We start from the raw sequence: 17,108 nt of genomic DNA, 5'->3' as shown, positions 1-17,108 counted from the left end.
CTCAAAAATGCATGGACTTGTATAGAGTGAGTGTGTGTGTGCGCTCCACACAGTAGTGTACTTTCTATTTTTTTTACCTGACCCTGTAAAATTTAAAAAAAACTTTCGTGCTTCTAAGTCTGTTCCAGTTTCTGCACCCACAACTAACTTCGAAACACAACCATGCAATACAATTTTCCATTTTCTTCCAATCTTGTTTTTGTATGTTGAGATAACATCAAAAGTAGCTTAACCTTAAAATTCTGTCTCCTTCTGATAAACTGTGAATAAACGTGCCCAGCTGACAATCAATTCCATTGTTTAATAATACATGAAAAACAATTCCAATGCCTCGTAACATGTATAGATAATAAACTTAAATATTACGTATTACACAAAGCATAAGCTTTGTTTGTATTAAACTCTTGCACGAACATCCACACACATATACTCACTGTGTGAGTTACTGTAACCAATCAGGGCTGGATTGCAGTTCGGGGGAAGCCCTTGGTGTGTGTGTGTGTGTGTGTGTGTGTGGTGAGAGCTCAGCTCCGCGGGACTCGAATTCATTCATTCGGAAACTCAAACCATGTGAGATCGAGCGAGCGAGTGAGTGAGAGAGACAGACAGGGAAGCAGCCGCTCTCTGACTAGTACATTTCATTACTATAAGAGCAGCCTTCCTCAACCTATAAAAAAAAATACAAGGAATCTAGAAACAGCCAACGCCTCACCGTTCTCATTCTTAACCCAAAGAGGGTTTTTTTTTTTGTTGCTGATTATAACAAGAATTATTTTTTAACATTAAATACAGGGTACTGAGGGAATACAAGAATGCTGCAGAGTCACATTTCCAATATTTTGTATCTACTGTATTTCACGGATGCAATAGTTTCAGGTAGGTAACTTTTTATTGAAGCTTGCTTTGCATTAAGTTAGGATTTTTTCTCTAAAATAAACATCAAATTCAGCGTTTGATTCTACACATTCTAGGAAAATTCGTTTTTAACCCAATTACATTTTATACTAAAATACAGTACTCTATCCACAGGACTCAAAATGATTGCAGTAAGTCTTCTGAGGTAAAATTTCCTGATCCTTAAAAATATTATTTTTGCATTAACAGTTTTATTTTCCTCCCTCCACACAGGTCTCGAGAATTTCCGAGAAGAATCTGAGATCGTTTTTCCGGCCGTTCTTCAGGATGGTAGAGCGTATCCGGTACGGGGTGATCCGGCAACCGGTCCCGGGATAACATCCCGGGAGGTGCGCTCCATCTCCAACGGGGACGAGTACGAGTCGCAGGAGTTTTACCCGCGGGAGCTGCAGGCTCCTGCCCCGCCCGGCCACCGCGGCGCCGCCGCCTCTCTCTCATCCTCCACCTCGCCCGCTTCCTCGCCTTCTCCCCCGGGGCTGCAGTTGAAGATCCCGGCGTTTGGCAGAGAGCTGTACCTGAGCCTGACCAGGGACAGCCGCTTCCTCTCCGGTAGCTTCGCCGTGCACAGCCGCGGGAGCCGGCACCACATCTCGGTGCGCTCATACCGCGCCGAACACGCCTGCTACTACAGCGGCTTCGTGCACAACTCCAGGGGCTCCCTCGCCTCTTTCAGCACCTGCGGGGGTCTGGTAAGTGCACAGCTGTCAAATACCACTGATACTCACTGGCCCGCTGCCGACAATTCCAGTGCATTTGGCACAATATTTCAGCGCAGAAATAATAAAATGTTAATAATTGTAACCTTGGTGAGGATGCGATACAGGTCAGCTTCTTTTTTTGGAATAAGTTTACTTCCCCCTAAAAAAAATTCTGATTTTTTTTTTGCATTGTAGTTTATGAGACCATTTTCTTAAAGAAGTTATTTAACTGCTTGCACTTTTTCAAATAATTTTCCTTCATCGCTTGTTTTTAAAATAGAAATTGGCAACTGTTTGTGATTCTGACATATAACACCACGTCCGTTCTGAAATTCTTTGCAAAACTGTTGTTAGGGCTGTGCGGGAATGTTGCCCTCCTTGAATGACTTCGATGTGATCCGGGCCAGGCAATTTCACACCCCTTAGGTTTGCGCTTTCGTTGAAGATTGGACCGACAGGAGGCGCATCTGTATTGGGTTCAAGCCGACCCAGTTGTTAGTCTCCTGAAATCCACACAGGATGCTCCCGTTACATGTGTGTGGGTTTTGCTTTTAATCTTCCCATCGTGGCTCCAGGATCCCCTTATTCATTACTAAAAGTTAGTTCAAAAAGCTACCGGCAAATTTCCAAACTACAGCGTTCGGCAATGCCCGTGTCATTTATTTGGACTTCTATCTTTTATGTAGGTGAAAATATTGCCAGTGAATTTTCCTTTGCATTGGTGTGACCAGAAAACATTTTGGCATTTCGCTGATGTCCAGCACAGAACGTTATACAACTTCCAAACATAATACACCACCCATACATTATTGTATGTGTGTAGATGTTCACTTCTGTGAGTATATTTTCAGCATCACTTACAGATCTCAAAAGCACAAAAACAGTGAAGAGACATTGAATTATTGTGCACTCCGGGACTCCCTGGTTCACTCATCTTTTGCCACCAGTAACTCCCCAGGCATCGCCCAGGGACTGTAGGAGGTGTGACACATGTCCCTACATCTCACCACCATCCAGGGCCTGAATTAGTCCTTCCAGGATAGTCACCCACTGCTCCTCCAACCTTATTTATCACATCTAGTAATTGATGTGGTCTCCTCTCCATTGGTGAGGCACAGCACAGACCAGGTGACCTCTTGTTGAGCCCCTGGTGTTCTGTAGTTCCATTTTGCCAGCCATTTTAATTCCCAGTCCCCAGTCCCACACCACCCTGCCCGTCCTCAGCCTCCTCTATTGACAAGGTGAGGCTAAACACAAACAAGAAGAGCAACACCTCTTACCCCACTCGGGTAGTGCACAACTCCAGGCCATGAATGCCAAGTTCTCCAATTTCAGGTAACCTGCTCCCCCTCTGAGCCTTTTCTCTCCCCACTCGATCTAACCAGTTCCTCCTACACCCACCCCAGTCTCTCATCGACCTCTTTCTTCCCCATCCTCCATCCGTCCCATCTGCCAATCATCCACAATTCATCTCAGTGAATAGCCTCCCTCTATTGTTCCCATGCCAATTTGAGCCTTCTTTTCCTTTCAGATTCCATCATCTGCGGCCCTTTGTTTTATCCACCTATCTGTATCCAGCCTCTGCCACAATTTCCAGTCTGACTGTCGCCTATGCTAACCTGGATCCATCTACTGTTTGCCAGCACCTGCTCCATCACTTCCACTCACCTCTCTACACTGGCTTTCTCCCTTCCATCATTCATCCAGCTGGAGGGTATTGACCCACAATGTCAAGAGCCTCTCCTCAGAGGCTTCCTAACCTGCTGAGTTCATCCAGAACATTATCTTATACATTGTTTTTATAATGCTTTTTTCCCCTGGGCATTCCATATATTCCTTTCAAAAAATATCTTTGAATGGTTTGTTTCTTCCAAGCTCCATGGGCATCTTCAGCATCTTTCCATCAGGATTTTAAGTTCAAATCTCAGTGGGAGGGGTCATGATGCGTGTTGCCTCCTTGTCCTCTCTGTAGCCTTTGACGTGGTTTACCACATTGTCCTATAATACCACTCCACATTTGTCAGTATAGTATGCTGCCTTTTATTGCATCTTTTTTAGATCTGATAAGTGTTTCCTGTATTTAATGGATTTGTAACCAAAGATTGGAAACAGTGATGCAGAAACTTCTATGTTAATGTGTGAGCCCTAAGCACACTTGGATCAAATTCTTCTTTTATTTATTCCAAATAGGTTTACCCCAGAGGCACATTTGGCACATGTGCAGTGTTTCTACAATATTATTGGCAGCAAGTCTATTCAAATCCTTGATATCAAATGATTATGTATAGTATTTTATTTGAACTTAATGAAAATAGTTGGTATGGTATGATTGATAATTATATATGAAGAAAACAGGTAAAAACGTGGGGTATGAGCCACATGAAGTTTACAGCAACAGAAGAGAGGAAGAAGTTCTCATACCTCCATGAGCTTTGACCATTGGTTTGTCTTGAGGTCATGCTGTCCTCTTGTACAGAATCAACATTCTATTTTTCAGTACTGTGGGGGTAGATTTTCCTTTGCTATGTGTAAAACTGGCAATCGAAATCGGTAACTAAATATAGAAACTGCACAAGTTCAAACTAAGAGACTGAGGAAGGAACCTAACAGTTGAACTGCATCGGGGTCAGGGTGGGGGGGGGGGGGTGTCGCGGTGTGAAGAATCACTGGCATTTTGAGCTGCAAGATTTCGATCCAAAACATTGACAATTCCTCTCCCCTTACAGATGCCGTTTAACCAAATGAGTTGTTGCTCCAGATTCCAGCAAATTGGAAAATTGGTTTATTATTATCACATGTACTGAGATACATTGAAGAGCTTGCCTCGCATATTGTTCATTACGCAGTGCATTGAGGTAGTACAAGGTGAAACAATAACTGTGCAGAATAAAGTGTTACAGTACAGAGAAATTTCAGTACAAGTAGGCAGTAAGGTCAAGATCACAATGAGGTGGATTGTGAGCTCAAGAATCACTTTTATCATAGTAGCGAACATTTAATAGTCGATAGAAGGTGTAATCGAGTCTGGGGAAGGGGGAGAGAGAGTACGTCTGAAGTGGGTGGGATCTTTGATTACGTAGGCAAAATCCATGGAGGGGAAGCTATTTTCCATGATTTGCTGAGCTGTGTTCACAACTCAGCAGCTTTTTGTGGTCATGGGTAGAACAGTGATGCAGACCAAACTATGTGGCGTCCAGACAGGATACTTTCTCTTGTGTATTGATAAACCTTTGTTAGGTTCAAAGGGGATGTTGCAAATTCCTTTAACCTCCTGAGGAAGTAGAGGTGCTAGTGAACTTTCTTGGCCATGGATGTGGTGGGATCAGGACAGTTTATTGGTGATGTTCACACTAGAAACTTGAAACTCTTAACTGAAGTCAATAACCAGTTCTTTTGTTTTGCTGACGTTTGAGGAAATGGTTGTTGTCATGAGAACATGCCATTAGCCTTTCTTTTTCCTTCCAGAAAGAGAAATCAATAAATTAATTAATCCAGAAAACATTACCTTGGTTGAACATGCTAGGGTATTAAATTTGTCTAGCAGATTAAGGTAATCAGAGATCTCTCTTAGCATGGCTTATCTTACAGGAGAGAGTAGGATATGTCCTTAGTGGTGACAATAAAATCTTCCAAATATTCACTAGGATCAGTAACTAAAACATTTTTGTTTGGTCAGTACATTGTACACAGCCTGTGAAGGTCATTCAGTTGGATTTAGTCATATGAATGTTGGTACGATGAGCACTCCACTGACTCCTAAACAGTCTGTCTTTCATTACTGGCAGGCGATTGCATATGTCATCCTGTGTAGGCAATTGTGGACCTTCTGCATTAATTCCAAATGTTCATTGTATGTCCCAATTTTTAGTAGGTTGAATTTCATTTCAAGAGCAGAATGCCCAGAAGTTCTTACCTGAACAGAAAGACTGAATGTACTCTAAAGTTGTATCAGTGAAATGAAATTTGAAAGCATTAGACAACTTGCTGTTGCTACTGATTAACTTCTTCGCTGCTTGGAACCAGGCATGAAATTATAAGCAGTCTGTGTAAAATCCAGTTCCCTCCATTAACCAGCTGCCCATTTCCACTAGAAATTTCATGGCCAAATTCACTGTTCTGAGTTAATGAGATCGAAACACTGCACGACATTCCCGAGCACTCACTGAGTGGTGAATTGCAGTTTTAGTGACCAGCAGAACACAATGTTGCATTGTATCCTGGAATCGCCTAGTTTCAGCTGTGTGATGCTATGGATGATAGAGAGCAAGATAGACTCGGCATTACTGAGAAGTCATATGATTACTCTTACATCCATTTTTTGATGGCTGTATGAAAGAGATCATCAATCGTGAAATTGAATTTAGGAACCGAGAGGTAATGTTGCAGCTATATAAGACCCTGGTCAGACCCCACTTGGAGTACTGTGCTCAGTCCTGGTCGGCTAACCATAGGAAGGATGTGGAAACCATAGAAAGGGTGCAGAGGAGATTTAGAAGGATGTTGCCTGGATTGGGAAGCATGCCTCATGAGAATAGGTTGAGTGAACTTGGCCTTTTCTCCTTGGAGTGACGGAGGATGAGAGGTGACCTGATGGAGGTGTATAAGATGATAAGAGGCATTGATCATGTGGATAGTCAGAGGCTTTTTCCCAAGGCTGAAATGGTTGCCACTGGAGGACACAGGTTTAAGGTGCTGGGGAGTAGGTACAGAGGAGATGTCAGGGGTAAGATTTTTATGCAGAGAGTGGTGAGTGCGTGGAATGGGCAGCCGGCAATGGTGGTGGAGGCAGCGGATATGATAGGGTCTTTTAAGAGACTTTTGGATAGGTACATAGAGCTTAGAAAAATAGATGGCTATAGGTAAGGTAAGGACATGTTTGACACAACTTTGTGGGCTGAAGGGCCTGTATGGTGCTGTAGGTTTTCTATGTTTCTTTCTATAGTACTTGAATAGGTGTGAATGTAGAAAATAACTTTGGATTTTTTTTAAATGAGTGTAACTTGTGATTTGTAAGATGGACAAGTAATTACATAAAGCATTTACACTTTTACAGTCCCTTTTGAAACTACAATAAAATGGGATATCCTTCACTTGGCCAATTTCTATTCCAGATGGAAACAAAGTCATTTGGGCCTTCGATCAGGCCTGGGAACTCAGGTTCACTAAGACCCCTGCACTTCTGGTATACATTTTCAATAGCCCAAGTGTTCTGAAAATGTGCAGTTCCCTCACTTTACCTCCATAACAAATATCATGGCAACTTGTAACTCTTTCATCAGCACTCGACTCATCTTTTATTAGCAAATATACTTTAGCCTTTTGTTTTGCTGCATTGAAAGTACAGAAATTATATATAATGTGGAAACAGGCTGTTTGATCCAAACAGCTCAGTTTGATGATGATCCTCTATAAATCTAGCTCTTTCACCTCATATACCCCCAGTGGCCAATTAATTTTGTACCTAATAAACAGAAGTGATTCCTATAACAGAATACTCTTTACTGAAAGCAGTGATTTTTGATTTATGGTAGAGCTATGTACAACAATCTATTAAAAGTTATATCACATGGTATAATTGCTTATAAGGTACTTAAACTTGTGTGCCCTACTAAAAGATAATGAAATAGTGTAAGCCATTATCATTTTATTTATATAAGATCAGTTAATTAATTCATTCATTTGATATCTTGTTCTCATGGTCTCTGCTGAAAGAAATTTCTGCAATACCCACTCCAGGAACTTTTGAAAAGCATACACGAGGAAATCTGCAGATGCTGGAAATTCTGGCATACTGACCTCTACCTTGCTGAGGCACAGCGACAACTTGATGATACCTCCTTTTATCTACCCCTCTATCATGACCCCACTCAGGAGCACCAGGCCACTGTCTCCCACACTATCACCAACCTTATCGGCTCTGGGGATCTCCCATCCACTGCCACCAACCTCATAGTTCCCACACCTCACACTTCCCATTTCTACCTCCTACCCAAGATCCACAAACCTGCCTGTCCAGGTAGACCTATTGTCTCAGCTTGCTCCTGCCCCACCAAACTCATTTCTGCATACCTTGACACTGTCTTATCCCCCCTTGTTCAATCTCTTCCCACCTATGTTCGTGACACTTCCAATGCTTTGAATTTTTTCAATGATCCTAAATTCCCTGGCCCCCACCGCCTTATTTTCACCATGGATGTCCAGTCCCTATATACCTCCATCCCCCACCAGGAAGGTCTCAAAGCTCTCTGCTTCTTTTTGGATTCCAGACCTAACCAGTTCCCCTCTACCACCACTCTCCTCCGTCTAGTGGAATTAGTTCTTACTCTCAATAATTTCTCCTTTGGCTCCTCCCACTTCCTCCAAACCAAGGGTGTAGCCATGGGCACCCATATGGGTCCCAGTTATGCCTGCCTTTTTGTTGGCTTTGTGGAACAGTCCATGTTCGAAGTCTATACCGGTATCCATACCCCTCTTTTCCTTCGCTACATCGACGACTGCATTGGCGCTGCCTCTTGCACGCATGCTGAGCTCATCGACTTCGTTAACTTTGCCTCCAACTTTCACCCTGCCCTCAAATTTACCTGGTCCATTTCCGACACCTCCCTCCCCTTTCTTGATCTTTCTGCCTCCATCTCTGGAGACGGCCTATCTACTGATATCTACTATAAGCCTACAGACTCTCACAGCTACCTGGACTATTCCTCTTTCCACTCTGTCTCTTGCAAAAATGCCATCCCCTTCTTGCAATTCCTCGGTCTCCGCCACATCTGCTGTCAGGATGAGGCTTTTCATTCCAGGATGAAGGAGATGTCTTCCTTTTTTAAACAAAGGGGCTTCCCTTCCTCCACTATCAACTCTACTCTCAAACGCATCTCTCCCATTTCCCAAACATCTGCCCTCACTGAATTACATCAAGTATATATATGTATATTAAGTAATTAAATTAACAATAGTAGTACAAATAACAGAAATTAAAGAAGTTGAGTAGGGCTCATAGGTTCCAATGTCCATTTAAAATCAGATGGCAGAGGGGAAGAAGCTGTTCCTGAAACGCTGAGTGTGTGCCTTGAGGCTTCTGTACCTCCTTCCTGATGGTAACAATGAGAAGAGGGTATGTCCTGGGTGATTGGGGGGCGGGCAGGTCCTTACTAATGGACACCTCCTCTCTGAGTCACCTCTCCTTGAAATATCTTGGATACTACGGCGGAGCTGAGTAAGTTTACAACTCTCTGTAGCTTCTCTCTACATTGTCTCATTCTCCTTTATCCTTCACTGATGAAGTAAGCAGGGATTATCATTTTCACAGGCAAGGATTCACACCATGTTGCTATTGCAGTACTGGACCATCTTGAATAATTGTTCTCCAGACTGGTGGCTCTGATCATATTTTGGCAAGGCCCCCTGCCTCTTGCATCCTACAGATTTTTTTATCACCCTCCTTCCATTTTTACCGGTTCAAAATGGCACTGATGAAGCACAGCAATCACTGGCTGGCAGCAAAGACAACTATTAACTACTTTATTAGTCACATTTTTTTCTTGATAATGGTCAATAACCTGTAGCTTCCCTTTCGGAGTCGAGCCTGAATGACCTGGCATTTTTGTGGTCTGCTCTGAGGTCTTGAAGGTGCAGGATGGTTGTGACATGGTGTGTACAGGCTGAATTGAGGAGGTAGGGCCTGGGCCTGAGGACGGGACTGATTTAATGTTTGGCTGCTGGAGCAGACTTGGAGGTGATTAAAAGCGGCAGAACCAAGGTGAAGTAGAGTCAAAGTGGTGGGGTCTGGGCCTAAGAGTGAGGAACAAACTAAGGTTTTACGATTTAAGTGCTGGGCTGAATTGGAACGGTTGAGTATCGGCCAGATTGAGGTGGCGGGTCCAGGGCCTCAGGGTGTATCAAAATGGCAGCGCTTGCATCTGAGAGTGAAGAAGAATCTGCTTTTGGTTGATTTCAAGCTCCAGGCCAGACTGAAAAGCTCAGGGTGTCGGGGCCGGCCGTGTGGGATGGGCCAGTGTTCAGCTCGCTGCTTGTGAGGTTTACCAGTCTCTCCGCTGAAATGATGCTGTGGCCTGCAGCCAACATGCTCTGGATCACCTGTGACTGGCTTCGTGACTGTGGCCTCACTTTCGTGAACTTCAGTTCTGGATGTTATTTGCTTACTTTTTTTTGCTTTTATTTTGCATATTGGCTGTTTTTTAAAAAAAATTGGTTGTACTGATGATCATTTTTAAAATGGGTTCTATTGGGTTTCTTTGTTTTGTGGCTGCCTGCAAGGAGACGAATCTCAAGGTTGCATATAGAATACGTAATTGATAATAGACGTACTTTGAACTTTGCCTTTTTTGCTCATCTGGTCCGTGAGTTATCTGCTAAACCCACATGAATTGCCCACATGATTTGGCAATGTAGAAAACAAGACTTCTGTCACCACTTCTATGGGCTTGTTTCCGGATCGCACCTTGGAATTGTGCCCTGAGAAAAAAACGCCTCTTTTTTATGCACCATCTGAAAGCTGATGGTCATTCTACGCACTTCTTTAAACATTATATCCCCACATTAGAGCCTTCCAATGTTGTCCTTAGCATTCCTGCAGTCCCCACCTTTGTCTCTAGCCTGACCATGTATTCACCAGACATTTCTTCTGGAGCCTGGTAAAATATAAATTTATATCCCTTGAAAATCACTGGCATCACCAGCTTAAAATGTCCTGTCAAGTTTTTCATGATGTCTTCTGTGAGACATATAGTTAATAGACTCAGCTAAGTTTTAGATGCTATCTCTATCACCAGCAGTGGCACTACCTTTCTCAATAATATTAGCTAAACTAGAAACATTTCTACTTATAAACTGGGTAAATGGCTGAGAATGCTCACGTCTGCTAAACTCACCGGCATATCTGCCACATCCACTATCTGTTGCTGTTATTTTGCATCCTGGTAAATCAAATTCTTCATTTTCTTTGTACTGGGCACTCTTTTAAGTTGAAGTATTTTGAACATGCTGTCTATGTGGTGTTTGGTGTCTGCCCCCCACCTCCATAGCCTCTTTTAGCTGCTAATGGTTTATTTTGATCAACTGTACTAATTATTCTAATATACTGTCAATATTTATGTTTTAACAGGTTATAAGTATTTTATATGTTAAATGCAATGTTCTAGGTGTATATGAAAAATAAAACTGTTCCAAAGCTCTGACTAGGACACTTTAATTATAATATCCATAACATTCTTCCACCAAGCAATGAAAATGTCCTTAATATTACTACTTTGGGATTTAGTGATATCTTTGTGAGTAGTACAAACTAACAAGTTTTTGATTATCTAGTTGCAACTTGGTTAAAGGTAATTGAAGATCATCTCTTTTCTTAATGTCAAGATGGTTACGAGCTTTTGATAGCAGGTGAGCTTGACTGAAACTGCATTCAACTAGTTAAGAGATGGGAAATCCAATTCAAAACAACTTTTCTTTCTCTCAGAGCTATGGAAAATTATTTTGAATATCACTAGTGTTGTTTATTTGATACTTTAATAATATTTGAGTAATCTTGTATATATGTTGTTTGATTAAGCATTCTTGTTTGTTTAATTAATTACAGGTTATATGTAAAAATATGATAATCACATGTCATTATGCTATCACGTGACATGTGGTTGCCTTGCTCCAACCAATCCATCAGAAATGAGCTTTGTAAAAGTAATGCAGGAACATTTAGAACCAAAGCCATTGTTGATTGCAGAATGCTTTAGCGTTCATAAGCGAAATCAAATAGAAGGGGTTGTGCATTTTAGCTTATGTGCCTGAATTGAAGAGATTAGCTCTGCATTATCAATTTGGTAATAGGCTTAATGAAGCACTGAGAAATCACTTAGTTTGTGGAATCTTACAAGAAAGCATTCAAAAACGGCTCTTAACTGAAGCACGGCTTCCATTTAAAAGAGCAGTGGAAATTGCTGTTTCACTGGAAACCGCAGACAGAGAAGAGTGAAATTGAGCATGAACAAAGTTGTATCATCTAAACAGAAAGCAGCCAGGCTGAGCAAATGTTGTAACTGTTGTGGCAGGGCTTACATACTGCAGACATATGAAAGCTTACAGGCAAAACTTGCAGAAAAGGCTGCAAAACAGAGGATACATTCTAAGAGCATGTTGAGCAGACAGAAATAAATGGACTGCACAGAGAAGGGAAAAGGATAAAATTTCAAGTTCCAGTTTCAAAAAGAACACTAATCTGCAGCGTGTTGATGAAAAATCTCATAATGATAGGCGTGACGAAGGATTGTGTAGCTTTGACGTTAACAGTGTGAAAATGAACAGAAACAAGCAATATGGCTTATGCCAAAAGTGAACGGCAAATGAATTAAAACGCAATTGGATACTGGTTAGGCTGTTTTAGTCATTCCACAAAATGTGTTTCAAAGGCATTTCAAAGATACCAAACAGAAGCCTGCAGATATCCAACTAAGAACTTTACTTTATTGTCACCAAACAATTGATACTAGAGCGTTCAATCATCATAGTGAAATTTGATTCTGCGCTTCGCGCTCCCTGAAGTACAAATCAAAGTAAATATAATAAAAATTTAAATTATAAATCATAATTAGAAAATAGAAAAGGGAAAGTAAGATAGTGCAAGTCAGGTCCGGATATTTGGAAGGTATGGTCCAGATCTGGGTCAGGATCCGTTCAGCAGTCTTATCACAGTTGGAAAGAAGATGTTCCCAAATCTGGCCGTACGAATCTTCAAGCTCCTGAACCTTCTCCCAGAGGGAAGAGAGACAAAAAGTGTGTTGGCTGGGTGGGTCGTGTCCTTGATTATCCTGGCAGCACTGCTCCGACAGCGTGCGGTGTAAAGTGAGTCCAAGGATGGAAGATTGGTTTGTGTGATGTGCTGGGCTATGTTCACGATCTTTTGCAGCTTCTTCCGGTCTTAGACAGGACAACTTCCATACCAGGTTGTGATGCACCCTAGAAGAATGCTTTCTACAGTGCACCTATAAAAAATTAGTGAGGGTTTTAGGAGACAGGCCAAATTTCTTCAGCTTTCTCAGGAAGTAAAGGCGCTGGTGGGCCTTCTTGGCAGTGGACTCTGCTTGGTTAGACCAAGTCAGGTCATTTGTGATATTCACCCCGAGGAACTTAAAGCTTTTGACCTGTTCCACCTGCGCACCACTGATGTAGATGGGTCGTGCGGTTTGCTACTCCTTCTGAAGTCAACAACCAATTCCTTCGTCTTGCTGATGTTGAGGGATAGGTTATTGTCTTTGCACCATGCCACCAGGTTCTTAATTTCCTCTCTGTACTCAGACTTATCATTACCCAAGATACGGCCTACAATTGTGGTGTCATCGGCAAACTTATATATTGAGTTCGATGGAAACTTGGCTACACAATCATGGGTGTACAGTGAGTACAGCAGAACTTGAGTACTTGAGAAAAGATAACTTCTGTGGGAATAACATAAATAACTGTGAAATACGACAACCAACAAGGCACACTGAGCTTGCATGTGGTAGAAGCAGGAGGGCCAGCATTGTGATTGGCTGAGGCAACTAGAACTTGATTGGAGATTCATCTGCCATTTGCATGCCACACGCCCGGCAATGAAGCCAATGGAAAGTGAACTCGGAAAGATACTACATGATGCCAGAACTATCTCCATGCCGAACACCATGAGCTGTTGCACAACAGAGGACAAACAAATGTTGGTGCCAACCTCTGTGCCTCTGGTTAGAAAGCATATTCGACCAAGGAAGGATCATGCTACTGAGAGGAATTGTGAAAGTGACGAAAACACTGGTCTGACTACACCAGTTTTTGCAGCCAACATATCTGAGAAAGCTTCTGATATGTTAATCGGGCAGTTACTTGCGAACTGTGGCTTGGTGTTAAGCTGGAAGAGAGTTTAACAAGCTTCAGGAAAGTTGCAAGCATTCAGCTTTTCTGAGTATAAAGAAACAGTATCTACTCTGTGAGTATTAAGGTTATTGTATAAACTTCAAATGGGAGACAAAAAGCTGTTTGTAAAAGTAAAAGCAGAGACCAGAGCCCAGCTGGATGAAAGGAATCATTAGAAACATGAAACGTTTTGGACTCTCATGTCATCCTTTAAATTAGTTTAATGTTTTGAAGTTACAAAACATAACAACTAGTTATCCAGAAATTTTGCTTGCCACATTTGAATTTTGCTTGAGCAGTTCTATCACTCTACAGCTCAATAAGACATTCTTGCGATGTGGTGTCAACACCCTTGCATTCACCCCAAATAGATCATCACCCAATCTGGGACATGCATCTCCAGCAGTTCTCTGAACTGAAATTCCATATCAGTGTGCAGTTGTTTCAAGAGACCATCGTCTTGTAAGGGTGGCCAGTGAGGGAAATTTCGTGAACTTGCAACGTCCAATATTGCTGCTGGAAAGTTTGAGTTTTCCAAGGAAAGTGTAATAATCTCTTTGCATGATATGAGATTACATCTTTTTCCTTGTAACTGTGACTCCTAGTTTCTTCTTCTTTAACTTGTGGCTCCTATGAAATCCTGCATGACCCCCTAAGATCCCATATGGCCCATATTGAAAATCACTGGACTAGACGTTTATCTTCATAAGTTTATGAAAAGTACCAAATTAGCTTGGTATCTTAAGGAAATGACATGTGGTTCACTTCAGTTGCTCCATCTTCTGTTTTTTTTTAAAGTGTAAGTATTTGTTTTTTTTGCCATTCAAGTCTGACATACATTACTACGTTTCATGTTACACTTTGAAAGTCTGACCACCAGTTAGTTCTACACCTGTTGCAATTTAGCATGTCAAATTCACTTTGGAGAAGTACAAGGTTGAGCCATTTCCTTTAATCCATCATCAAAAGTAATCACAATATTTTGTTTTACATTTCTAATACCATATATTCTGAAACACTGTATTGAGAAAATTAGGCTCAAACCATCAGCCTAATTGCAACAGAAATAATCTAGAGTTATGGTATTTTACTTTTGCAATACTATTATCTTCAAAAATTCTCAATGAATTTAAACATTCCAATTTTAGAGACTTGTCTGAAGAGTGTGAGTTACGGAGCTTTGGTCTCATCTGGATAAATGCTTTGTAATTATGATTGATCCTACCACTAAACATATCTTTACCTCCCCCCATCCCTGCTTTCTGCAGAGATCGCCTTCTCCGTGATTCCCTTGTCCATTCATCCTTCCCCACCAATCTCTCGGCACTTAACCTTGCAAGCAGCCTAAGTACTACAATTGCCCATGTACCTCTTTCCTCACCTCGATTCAGGGCCACAAACAGTCCTTCCAGGTGAGGCAACACTTCACTATCCCATGGCCAAACATTTTATTTCCAATTCCCATTCCGACATGTCAGTCCATGGCCTCCTCTTGGGCCTAGATGAGACCACCCTCAGGGTGGAGGAGCAACACCTTGTACCTCAACTTGGTTCCAATCTAGTGGCATGAATATCAATTTCTACTTTCATCTAAAAAAAAACCCACCCCTCCCTCTTCCTCTAGTCCCCACTCTGACCTTTCACCTCTCATCTGCCAGTCACTTCCGCCGAGTCCCCTCCTCTTTCCTTTCCTCCTCTGATGCACTCTCCTCTCCTAATAGATTCCTTCTTCTCCAGCCCTTGACCTTTCCCACCCACTTGGCTTCACATAATACCTTCTATCTCGCCTCCTTTCCTTCCCCCCCCCACCTTTTTATTCTGGCCTCTGCCCCCTTCCTTCTCAATCTTGATGGAAGTATGTTGGCTCAAAACATTGACTATCTTATTCATTTCCATAGATGCTGAGTTTCTGCAGCATTTTATGTGTGTTGCTTTGGATTTCCAACATCTGCAGACTTTCTCTTGTTTAAAATTATGGTTGTGTCTTTACTAAAGATGTGAGTATAAGACTGGGACTTAGTTAATGTTCTGTAACTTTCAGATTTGAACTATAATCACCAGGTCTGTATAATTTCCTGGCCAGAGAGGAACAAGCTCTGAATGTGTGTTAGTCCACAAAGTATTACTTTGTTTAACATTGATGGTGAGATAACATAACAACATAAATGGGCCTTGAAAAGAATCCTCTTTGATATATTGTATATTTAGCCTTTATTTATGAAATAGTAAATGTTACAAAAACCAAATGGTTGCAGGCAAGGCAATAGACTGATATTGATCTAATTAAATTGGACACAGCCGTCTGTAGCAATAAATTCCACAGATTCACCACCCTCTGGCTAAAGAAATTCCTCCTCATCTCTGTTCTAAATGGATGTCTCTCTGTTCTGAGGGTGTGCCCTCTGGCCCTAGACTCCCCCACCACAGGAAACATCCTCTCCACATCCACTCTAACTAGGCTTTTCAACATTTGATAGGTTTCAATGAGATCCACCCACTCATTCTTCTAAATTCCAGTGAGTACAAGCCCTGGGCCTCCCTCTCTCTACAGGCTCTCACTGAATTGAGGGTCATAATCATGAATAGTGACATTGGACATCTTTTTTTGAGTTATGGGTCTCCGATTTATATTCTAGTAGGAAACATTTGTCAAATGCAGGTATCTGGGTACCAGGGTGGTATACTCTTTTTTAAAGTCAAGATCCCTGTATCATCAAGGTCAATGGGATTTTAAAGTTACCAACCATGTAATGAGGTCATTATCCCCAGCCCACTCCACCCTGCTGCATTATATTTTGGCCTAATGGTGTAAGATAGTTATTTTTTTCTTTCTAATCTGCTTGGTTGCTCCTTTCGGGGGATGATGAATATTGTTATGCCACAGATGACATGGGAAAATTTTAGGGGGTAAAAAACTGAAGACGTTTAGTTATAGACACAGTCCAGAACCTTCCTCTGAAAGGAGACTCTTCCTAGTAGATTAGGTCATTGCAATGGGATTTGTTGGTTGCATTATTGCTGTATATACTTTTAGAGGTGAAATCAAAATTGTTCTAAATTCAATTTCATTTGCTTTTTCATACAAAAAGGAACAATCCATTTATTTTAAATTTCCCAATTTAGTGCAGGGAAGGAAGCTTTGATACACTTTGGCCTATAGAAGGCACCACCCAGTGGCTAGCTTTGGTATCTGTTATTAAAATCATGTTCTTCCAAGGACTGTCGTGCTTTTTCCAAATAGTGTGATGGAATTCTGCAGCTCTATGTGAGGAACACGTTCAGATGTACTGTAACCTTTAGCTATAATCAATATTGCTCTCACTAAGTTTTGTTGTTTCTAGTATAGCCTGTAGAAGTAAAGAATAATTCCTTCTAGGCAGTTTTGTTAGTGGATCATACAGCTTAAAAGGGAGGAAAAGAGCTCAGATTTGAGCTAATTTTGCTTTGTTGCTTAGATTTAAGAGATAATTTTCACCAGTTACGGTTAAGCTAGCAGAGATAAGAGAGAGTTCAAAATTTCTCTTTTGTTGCTTGCATTAGACTGGGGTGGGTTTTGTCCACTGGTTGCACCTGCTGTATTGATGCAAAATCCATTAATGC

The 17,108-nt window shown here is 41.6% G+C and overlaps 1 protein-coding gene across 1 annotated transcript in view; it reads left to right on the top strand.

Moving 5' to 3' along the window:
- The first annotated feature begins 608 nt into the window (after positions 1 to 608).
- LOC140741711 (A disintegrin and metalloproteinase with thrombospondin motifs 19-like) overlaps positions 609 to 17,108 on the top strand; it is a 370,470-nt gene continuing 353,970 nt past the window's right edge. The window contains exons 1-2 of the mRNA XM_073072007.1: positions 609 to 876; positions 1,129 to 1,604. Of these exons, the coding sequence (XP_072928108.1) occupies positions 813 to 876; positions 1,129 to 1,604 (540 nt within the window). The 5' untranslated portion in view covers positions 609 to 812. The remainder of the gene's footprint in view (positions 877 to 1,128; positions 1,605 to 17,108) is intronic.

Source organism: Hemitrygon akajei, chromosome 2, assembly GCF_048418815.1.
Source record: "Hemitrygon akajei chromosome 2, sHemAka1.3, whole genome shotgun sequence".
Lineage (NCBI taxonomy): Eukaryota > Metazoa > Chordata > Chondrichthyes > Myliobatiformes > Dasyatidae > Hemitrygon > Hemitrygon akajei.
This window is presented reverse-complemented; position numbering and strand designations above follow the sequence as displayed.